This window comes from Schistocerca serialis, chromosome 5 (assembly GCF_023864345.2).
Source record: "Schistocerca serialis cubense isolate TAMUIC-IGC-003099 chromosome 5, iqSchSeri2.2, whole genome shotgun sequence".
In the NCBI taxonomy this organism is placed as follows: domain Eukaryota; kingdom Metazoa; phylum Arthropoda; class Insecta; order Orthoptera; family Acrididae; genus Schistocerca; species Schistocerca serialis.
Window position 1 is genome coordinate 329,008,925 of NC_064642.1, and position 10,463 is coordinate 329,019,387.

The window sequence follows — 10,463 nt, forward strand, 5'->3', positions numbered from 1 at the left end:
CCTCCATAAACAATTGGGAAGAAAATAGTGAGAGATTCCTACTTTGTTCCTCCAGTTCAGTGCTCGAAATTGGAGAGAGATCACTCCCAGAATAGCAAAAGCCTTGTTAGCTACATTTAAAAGAGGACTAAAATACATGTACACACATTCACCTATGCCCCTACCTTGTGCTGACTAGTCAGTGCAATCATTTCATTCTGACAGTTGGTTTGGGGTTTTTGGGGGGGAGTGTGGTAAGGGTTTGGAGGGAGGCAGCAGATTTGATGGCTAGGAATGTGGAGAGGTTAGGGTGGCTGGTGCATGGAGTAAGCATGTGACAGGTGGGTAACAGAGCCAGTAAGATGGTGTGTGACGATGATGGGGGTGTGAATTGGAAGGGGATGACAGGACATCGTAGATGGGGCTATGCAACCTGCAATGAAGACAGCCTGAAACCAATGCTGGGCAGACTTCAACAACTGCCACTGTATTATGCTAAATATAAAAGCACCTTCCAGTCAAGGACTAAGGATGGTATGGTGGATAGTCTCGCAATCTATTAAACACTGCACAATGTGGATTTTGAGCACGCAGTTCTGTAGTTAACCATCTCGTCACTTTATAAACCCATGTAACATATCTCCTCTGACTACAAGTGATATCTCCCCATCTTCAACCGGATCTGGTGCAATGGCGTCTTTCCATCACAATGGCAGGGGAGCACAATCATTCCGGTGCTAAAACCCAGTAAAAATTCACTTTATGTGGATAGCTATTGGCCCATCAGCCTCACCAACATTCTCTGTAAGCTCCTGGAACATAGGGTGTGTCGGTGGTTGGGTTGGGTCCTGGAGTCGTGGCCTACTGGCTCCATGTCAGGGTGGCGTCTGCCAGGGTCACTCTGCCACTGATAATCTTGAGTCCCTTGAGTCTGCCATCCAGTAGCATTTGCCAGATGCCAACACCTGGTTGCTGTCTTTTTTTACTTACGTAAAGCATACGACACGACCTGGTGACATAATATCGTTGCCACATTGTATGAGTGGGGTCTCTGGGGCCTGCTGCCGACTTATATCCAAAACTTCCTGTTGCTCCGTTCTTTCCGTGTCAATGTTGGTACCTCTCATAGTTGCCTCCGTATTCAGGAGAATGGCGTTCCGCAGGGCTCCGTATTGAGTCTATCTCTATTTTTAATGGCCATTAACGGCCTAGCAGCAGCAGCTGAAGGGCCATCGGTCTCCCCTTCTCTGCATGTAGATGACATCTGCATTTCGTATTGCTCCTCCAGTACTGGTGTTGCTGAGTGGCACCCACAGGGAGCAATTCACAAGGCGCAGTCATAGGCTCTAGCCTATGGCTTCCAGTTTTCAGCCACGAAATTGTGTGTCGAGCACTTCTGTCGGCATCGTACCATTCATCCGTAACCTGAACTTTATCATCATGATGATCCACTCACTGTAGTGCAGACGTATAGATTCTTGGGAAGTGTTTCCGACACCCGATAGTTGGCTACCTCACCTTCGCCAGCTTAAGCAAGAGTGATGGCAGCACCTCAATGCCACCTGCTGCCTGAGCAGCACCAACGGGGGTGCAGATCGCTCTCCGCTGCTGCAGCTCTACAGAGCCCTTGTTCAATCCTGCCTTGACTGTGGGAGTCTGGTTTATGGTTTGGCGGTGCCCTAAATGTTGTGTTTACTCGACCCAGTGCACCACTGTGGCGTTCACTTAGTGACGGGAGCTTTTAGAACAAGTCAGGTGACCAGTGTCCTGGTGGAGGCCGGAGTCCCTCCATTGAAGGTTAGGCATGCACAACTGCTCGCCGGTTCTGATGGACACTTTCGTAATTCTCCTGCGCATCTGAATCACAGTCTACTTTTCCCACCCACAGTAGTTCCTGTCTCACATTGGCGGACCTGGTCAGGGCTTCCAATTCCAGTTCGTGTCCGATCCCTTCTTTCCAAACTGGGGTCCTTGCCTTTACCACCTCTACTTGGGGGTCATTCACGTACACCTCCATGATGTACACCTATGCAGTGGTTTCTCCTGTACCTTTCACATAGCCCTGAGATGGCTGATGCTAGTGCCGGCTTCGAGTATGTCCATGAAATACATATTGAACATTATTCCTTGCCCGATGGCTGCAGTGTTTGCACTGCCAAGCCGGTGGCTATATCTCGTGCTCTTGAGCACATCTGTTAATGCCCTGGGGAGTCATTTCTTCCGTGTTCTGACTCCTTGAGCAGCCTACAACCTACCAACCAATGCTACCCCGTCGTTCTTTGGTAGCGACCATCCAGGAGTCCATAAATGCCCTGGAATGGTCCAGTCGTTCAGTGGTGTTTGTCTGGACCAGGTCACGTCAGAATCCCAGGCAACGAATTTGCTGACAGGCTGGCCAAACAGGCTTCACGGAAACCACTTTTGGAGATCGGCTTCTCTGCAACTCACCTGCATTTAGTACTACACCGCAAGGTTTTGCGGCCTTGGGAGGCGAAATGGCATAACCTCAGCACACACAACAAACTGCGTGACATTAAGGAGACTATGAATGTGTGGCAGTCCTCCATGCGGGCCTCTTGCAGGGACTCCGTGTTTCTCTGCCGGCTGCGCATTGGCCACGCTTTGGTGACACACGGCTACCTCCTGCGCTGTGGTAACTCGCCTCAGTGTCTGTGCGGTGCCTGCCTGACAGTGGTCCATATCTTGTTGTGCTGTCTTTCTTTGGCTGCCCTACGACGGACTCTTCAGTTGCTGGACTCATCAGCTAATTTAGTTTTATGTTTTATACGTGACATTGGGTTTTATCGTTTTATATAAATTTTACTGCATGCCCTTTGTCCCTTTGTGTTCTCCACTGTAATACTTTCATGGTGGATGTTTTAATGTGTCGCAGAGTGGCTGGCTTTTCCTTTTTATCCTCGTGGTCGGCCAGCCATGGTCATCTGCTCTTTTATTTTTACCCCTTCTACCTGTTTCTTGCTTCTCTCTGTGGTTTTCTTTTCCTGTTTTGTCCATAGTATTGTTGGTTGTCCTTCTGGTTCGTCCTTTCTCCAGTTATTGTTCTGTACATATCCTTTCTTTCCTCTTTTCCCTGTGTATTTATTTTACTGGGAACAAGGGACTGATAATATCACAGTTTGGTTCTCCTCCTCTTTTTTAAACCAACCAACCATCTTTCTGCTGTGTTTTGTATGTCTCGGTTATTTTACTCCCACCTTAGTGGAATTATTCTAATCAGAACGAGGGACCGATGACCTAGCAGTTTGGTCCCTCCCCCTTCTTTTAAACCAACCAACTTAACTTGTAGATCACATGACTGGTTTTGCAGGTAGCCCTGTGATGGTTGTGACTGGACTGGAATATGTGGTGGTGGGTTGTATGGGACAGGTCTTCCATTTAGGTCTGTCACAGGCATGTGAGCCATGAGGCAAGGTGTTGGAAGCAGGGTTTTTGTAGGGATGGACGAGGATATTGTGTAGGTTCGGTGGGCAGTGGACTACCACTGTGGGAGGAGTGTGAAGGTTAGTGGAAAGGACATTCCTCATTTTACGGCACGGTGAGATATAGTCGAAACCCTGGTGTTGTATGTGATTCAGTTGCTCCAGTCCTGGGTGGTACTGAGTCACAAGGGGAATGCTGCTCTATGGCCAGACGATGGAACTTGGAGGTGGTGGGTGACTGGGGAGATAAGGTGTGGGAGAGATGTTTTTGTACAAGGTCGGGAGGCTAATATGGTCTGGGAAGACCTCAGTGAGACTGTCAGTATATTTAAAGAGGGACCACTCGTCACTACTGACGTGATGGTCACAGGTGGCTAGGTTATAGGGAAGGGGCTTCTCAGTATGCAACAGGTGGCAGCTGTTGAAGTGGAAATATTGCTGGTGGTTGGTGGTTTGATATGGACAGAGGTACTGATGCAGCCATCTTTGATGTAGAGGCCAACATCCAGGAATGTAGCTTGTTGGGTTGAGTAAGACAACGTGAATTGAAAGGGGAGGTGTTAAGATTCTGGAGAAGTGTGGATAGGGTGTCCTCAACCTCAATCCAAATCATGAAGATGTAATCAGTGAATTTGAATTAAATGAAGGGTTTGGGATTCTGGGTGTTCAGGAAGGATTCCTGTAGATGGTCCATGAATAGGTTGACAAAGGATGGTGCCATGTGGGTTCCCATAGCTGTACCCCTGATTTGTTCATAGGTAATGCCTTCAAAGAAGTAGCTGTGCATGAGGATGTTGTTGGTCATGGTGAATAGGAAGGAAGCTGTTGGTTTGGAATCAGTAGGGCATTGTGAAAGGCAGTTTTCAGTAGTGGTAAGGCCATGTGCATTAGGTATGTTGGAGTAAAGGGAGGTGGCATCAGTAAACGATTAACAGGGCACAATGTGGTAAAGGAGCAAGAACAGTAGAGAATTTGTAAAGGAAATGGGTGGTATATTTTATATAGGAGGGTAGGTTTCTGCTAATAGGCTGAAGGTGTTGGTCTTTGAAAGCAGAGATTCTCTCAGTGGGGCACAGTAACTGAAGACAATGAGGCGTCCTGGGTGGTTGGGTTTACTTCAGGAAGTGCGTAGAAGTTAGGAGCGTTGGGAGTGGTTGGGGTGTGGAGGGAGATGGACTGTGGGGATGAGAGACTGGAGATCCTGTTGGATTTCTGGAATGGGATCACTGTGGCAGGGTTTGTATGTGGATGAATCTGACAGCTGGTGAAGCCCTTCTACCAGGCAATTCTTGTGGTTCAAAACAGTGGTGGAGCCTTCATCAGCAGGTAGGATTATAAGGTCGAGATCTGTTTTTAGGCGGTCGGTTGTGGTTCTTCCGTCAGATGTAAGGTTAGTTTGCATGTTAAGGGATTTGAGGAATGATGGTTAGTCAACGTTTGAGGTTAAGAAATTCTGGAAAGTTAATGGGGTGATTTGGGTGCAGTTGGGGTTGATAGTGGTTGGATGGAGGAGTAAACAGAGCCGGGCAGGGCTCAAAATCGGTCTTTGGTTGTCAGGGTTGCTGATGAAAAAGTGTTCCCGCTGTAAGGACTGGAGAAAAGAGAAGGTCTTTACCAAGTCCTGCATGATGGAATTTGGAAGTGAGGTGAAAGATGAGGGCTTGGGAAAGGACTGAAATTTCTGTGGGGCTATGGCTTTTGGAGGAAGTGTTAGTGACAGTGTTTTGGCTCTGTTTAGGTTCTGGATTCTGTGGTAGTGGGAGAGTATTGGAGGGTGTGGTATACGTAGTAGGTCTGCGACACAGGGTTTGTCTGCTACGAGGTTATGTGGGGAGGTTTGGAGATTGTTGTGGAAGCGGTGGATAGTGATAGTTAAAGGTGAGAGCAGGGCGTGAACTGGGTGGACAGTTTCTTGAGTGGCATCGTGCCTATCTATGACTCAGTTTCTCTGCTACATGATGAGTAGCAACTATCCTTTCCTTCGCTGATTAATATTGAAATTAAAAACCTGACTAACAAAAGATTTTGTGAAATTTGATATGTATCTTGATATGTATCTTAATATATATTTTTTACTCCTATGTTTTGATGTTCTGTGAACTATGTATTACGTTGATAACTCTAATATCTGAAGGTTTTGTAAGTGGTGTGTTTTGTAACTGTAACGTGTGTGTGTGTGTGTGTGTGTGTGTGTGTGTGTGTGTGTGTGTGTTTTTTTTTTTTTTTTTTTTTTGCACTTAAGTACTCAATGACACTGTACCAATAACATATGTTTGTACACTTACTGCCACTAAGATGTTCTGAACATACATTGCCAATAATGCAAGGCCAAAAATTGCACCCAAGGAAGAAAATATCAGTACTCTTAGAAAAAGTTGACCTTTTCAAATCTTACATTGCTTAAGAAGTCATTAAAAAAGTAGAGATTGATGAAAATACAGGAGGGGGGAAGGTGGGGGGTGTGTGCAGTTGGCTGTTCGTTTCCCCAAAAGGTATCAAAAATGTAATAAACCATTACTGTTTCAGATATAAAGAATGTGGCTCATGTTATAAACTATGATCTACCCAAAAGCATTGACGAATATGTTCATCGTATTGGCCGAACAGGAAGAGTAGGAAATAGAGGAAGGGCGACAAGTTTCTATGATCCAGATGTGGATGCACCATTAGCTAGGGACTTAGTGAAAATACTGCAACAGGTATGTCATTAACATATTGACAGTTCAGAGTAGAGAGTATCATCACAGGGGTGACTTATGATTCTAATCGAATGAACTTCCAGGCGAACCAGAACGTTCCATCTTTCCTGGAAAGTGATGCCAAAGGTGGTGTATCAGCATATAGAGGTGGACAGTTCGGTGGCTCTGACATCAGAAATGTAAGTAGTTTCAAATGCTGTGTTAGTTTATATTATTTGCTTGCTTTGTAATACGATCTTCAGTGATGACTGGTGTGGAGTAAATGTGAAAGATATGGGGCAAAAGTAATTGTATACTTCAGTGTGTAATGAGAATAAATTGTGTATGAACAGATTTAGGTCACTTGTTATTCTTCATGCATACGAGGGGCGTTCGAAAAGTCTGTGTAAAAATTAAACCAATTACGTGTTTGGGGTAATCCTTTTCGTATTTTTCGACATAGTCTCCTTTTAGACTTATATGCTTTGTCCAACACTGTTCTAATTTGTTGACCCCCTCCAAATAATAGGAATTGCCTAAGTCTGCAAAAATAGCTATTAGTTGAAACTTCCTGGCAGATTAAAACTGTGTGCCGGACCGAGACTCGAACTCGGAACCTTTGCCTTTTGCGGGAAAGTGCTCTACCAACTGAGTTACCCAAGCATGACTCGTGCCCCGTCCTCACAGCTTTACTTCTGCCAGTACCTCGCTATTAGTTGCTGCAATCACCACCTTGTTTGAATAAAATCTTTGTCCCGCCAGCCATTTCTTCAAATTGGGGAACAAATAGTAGTCAGAGGAAGCAAAGTCTGGAGAATAGGGGGATGTGAAACGAGTTGAAATCCTATTTCCAATAATTTTGCGACCACAACTACTGAGGTGTGTGCTGGTGCTTTGTCGTGATGAAAAAGGACTTGTTTGCTGTCCAACTGCCGACGTTTTTCTTGCAGCTCAGTTTTCAAACGGTCCAGTAATGATGAATAATATGCACCTGTAATAGTTTTACCCTTTTCCAGATAGTCGATGAGGATTATTGCTTGTGAATCCCAAGACAGTAGCCATAACCTTTCTGGTTGAAGGAATGGTCTTCGCCTTTTTTTTGTGCAGATTCTCCCTTGGGAACCCATTGTTTAGATTGCTGTTTGGTCTCAGGAGGATAGTAATGCATCCATGTTTCATCGACAGTGACGAAACGATGCTTAAAGCCGTGCGGATTCTTCCTGAACAGCGGCAAACCACCCTTGCAACACTTCACACGATTTCATTTCTGGTCAAGCGTGAGCAATTGCGGGTAGCTTTCTCACGTCCAAATGTTTATGCAAAATAAATGTACCCATTCATTCAAAATGCCCACAGCACTAGCAATCTCACGCACCATAACTCTTGCCATCCATCACCATATAATGGATTTTATCAATGATTTCTGGAGTCATAACCTCCACAGGGTGTCCATATGGCCACTCCGAAAATTTTGAAACCATTTAACTGTTCTAATCGAAGGTGCAGAGTCACCGTAATGTTTATCTAGCTTCTCTTTATTCTCCTGAGGCATTTTGCCTTTCATAAAGTAATGTTTAATCCTCACACGAAATTTTTTCATCCATTTTTTGACAATCACTCGACTTCCTTGATTCACAGGAATGCCAAACACAAAGAAATAGGCAAATATGGCTGAAATTTGCTGTCCGTTCTTTCCAAAAATGCTACTAACTAAACATGACCTTGGTACGTGCCGGTGGTGCCATCTCTCGGACTTCGCATGGACTTTTCAAACGCCCCTTGTATTTTAGTGAAGTATTGACTGCCTGCAATGTATCGGTGTCCAGAGCCTTTCATGGTATGCAAGACAAGTCCTGATGTGATGTCAATGTGATGAGCAACTTAGAACTCCTATAATCCCTCCACTAAAAGCCCGATTCCTAAAATTGTATTTGGTGTCATGGTCAGTCATTGAAGGAGAATGTTTAGTGGCACTACTGTTTCAGCAGATCTGATCAGTGGAATGTATCTGCTGAAAAGTGCTACACACTGCATTGTGGTGTACTACTTAACTGATTTTCAGAAAGGGAACTATAATACCCTTAATGTAATCACAAAAATAAACTCTCTGGAATTTTTCCTCAGATTTTTGTTGGTCCCTCCCTCACCATCATATGATACTTCCAAACAACATTGCAATTTTCCTAAAATTTATTATTGCTAACACTACAAACATTTGCTTGTCAGAAATTTGTTCTTAAAGGCCTCCTATCTGGGAAGGGGGTAGAGATGTAACGCATATGCTGTAACTGTGGAACAGACTAAACTGGATGATCTTGTTGAATTTGGATAATGCAGCAGTATTGCAACATTGCATTAGGTATCAGATTAAAGTGGGCTGTGAGAGTTCTAAAAATAATATGCCAACTCAGTCAGGCAGTTTCTGTACCCAACATGAGACAGATTTAACCATTTCATGTGAAAGTAAACACAATAAGTTGAACTGGTAGCAGTGTTTGCAGCTTGTTGTGGTACTGAGTCACATTTTCACTGCTTAATTGATGACCCCCATGTTAACATGCTTCTGTTTATTTCATGTTTTAATCGTCTTGACGCTGTGTTCCAGTTTGAGCCAGAAAACCTTGCAGGGCCTCCTGAGCCAGAAGAAGCCTGGTGAAATAGACTTTTGTTGGAAAATGAAACATTCCAGTGTCTTTGATCCTAATGAGAGAGCAAGAACTGTGGTGTGTAAGCTGTGACTCGAGTGTTAGATGTTATGGACTGCTAGAATGCACCTCACAGTACTTATTATTTTGTATCAGTTTATTCCTATGATTGTTGAATGTTGTGATCATTTAAATGTGATTGTGTTGTTGCTGTTCTAGTACAAAACTTTTACTGTTAAAGACTTAATTTGCAGCTGTGATTCATTACCTTTAATTTTCTACAGTATTGTGCTCAGACTGTTAATTCGTATCTTTTTAGTAGTCAGTTAACAGTAAAACTGTTTGTGAGGATAACATTTGTTTGATTCAAGAATTTGGTGAATCCTGTTCAATATTTTTGCAGTATTGTTTATTGCTAACAAAAGGGATGCTTATTGAAAACCGTATTACCACGGTTATTTAAATGTTCAGGATTTCAGTGTTAGCCATTCTGTTACAGCCTCCTGCTTATCTGTTTGATGCGCCCTTTCTAAAGCAATAAACGTTTTGTTTGAAATGGTCTCATGTGGCTCTAGAATCTCCTTAATCCGTACCCAATTTTTCCTTATATTCAGCAGCTGTTACTCAGTGGTATGATTGTGGCACATTACAATTTCTGTTGTAAAGTTTCTGAGGTGATGTCTATTTAAGGTGGGAAATGTTTCACATACTACTTCTCAGAGGCTTCTTTTGAGGAGGATTCATAGGAATTGTGAAAAATGCTGGACAGGAAAATAAAAATAAAAAAAAATCATGCAATAGTAAGGGCTATTGCTCTGTTACTACACATTACATAGGATGGGCTCCCTAATTGTGGTCTACAGGTTGGCCATTGCAGAAATTCTTCAGGAACAGAGGTTTATGCTTTTGCTGTAAGTAAACGGTGAATTTAATTTGACTGGGAGGATTTATAAATAAGTTCAAATACTGGATGTGCCGTTGTAAATAGTTAGTTACTAAAACTGTAGTTACTCTCCCATGATCTTCCCTTAATGTGCATATAATAATAGGACCTGACTCAGTAAATTCATGTGAAACAGTTCTTTAGCTTAAGGCATTTCCTAAAGTACTTAAGAAGAGATAGTTGTAAATTGTCTTCACTCTTTGGTTCACTCTTTGTCACTGATACTCATTGGTTCTGTAATCTCGGTCAAGGCTCTAATTGAATTTTTCTGTTTGTTAAACTGTTTTATACTCTGAAGATATTTTGTGGTAATGGTTTTTTGTGTTAAGAACTGAGCCACTCTTGTACTTGGCAATATGTAGTTCATTGAATGCAGACTACTAGTCAAACTGAACACAATTCGGCTTCACAGATTGCGTTTTCATTTTCGAATTATTTTTTTTTTTCAGCGTTAATGTGTGTAATATAAAGTAAAATACAGTATAACCCTGCCTTTGCGTTCCCGGAATTAATGTTTTTCCGCCATTTACGACATTTATCAGTCCCTTCAAATTTCCTATGCCCACAGTATTAATTTGCACCTGATTTTGTGTCAACATATTTATAATTTTCCCATGATTTATGCATTACGAAAAAATACTTCTGGGGGAAAATACGATGCTGGCACAATGTTGGACGTCCGGTAGTGTTCTCAAATATTAAGTGGTTAAGTTTCTTGACACCAGGGCACTCTATTCAGCGGATTTGAACTGGTAAACAAGTAAAAGTTGTAACAATT

The 10,463-nt window shown here is 43.1% G+C and overlaps 1 protein-coding gene across 2 annotated transcripts in view; it reads left to right on the plus strand.

The window, feature by feature from the left end:
- LOC126481076 (ATP-dependent RNA helicase vasa) overlaps nucleotides 1-9,302 on the plus strand; it is a 71,960-nt gene extending 62,658 nt beyond the window's left edge. For both annotated transcript variants that reach the window (XM_050104563.1, XM_050104564.1), the window contains 3 exons: nucleotides 5,946-6,118; nucleotides 6,202-6,297; nucleotides 8,703-9,302. In XM_050104563.1, the coding sequence (XP_049960520.1) occupies nucleotides 5,946-6,118; nucleotides 6,202-6,297; nucleotides 8,703-8,753 (320 nt within the window). In that variant the 3' untranslated portion in view covers nucleotides 8,754-9,302. The remainder of the gene's footprint in view (nucleotides 1-5,945; nucleotides 6,119-6,201; nucleotides 6,298-8,702) is intronic.
- Nucleotides 9,303-10,463: the final 1,161 nt, after the last annotated feature.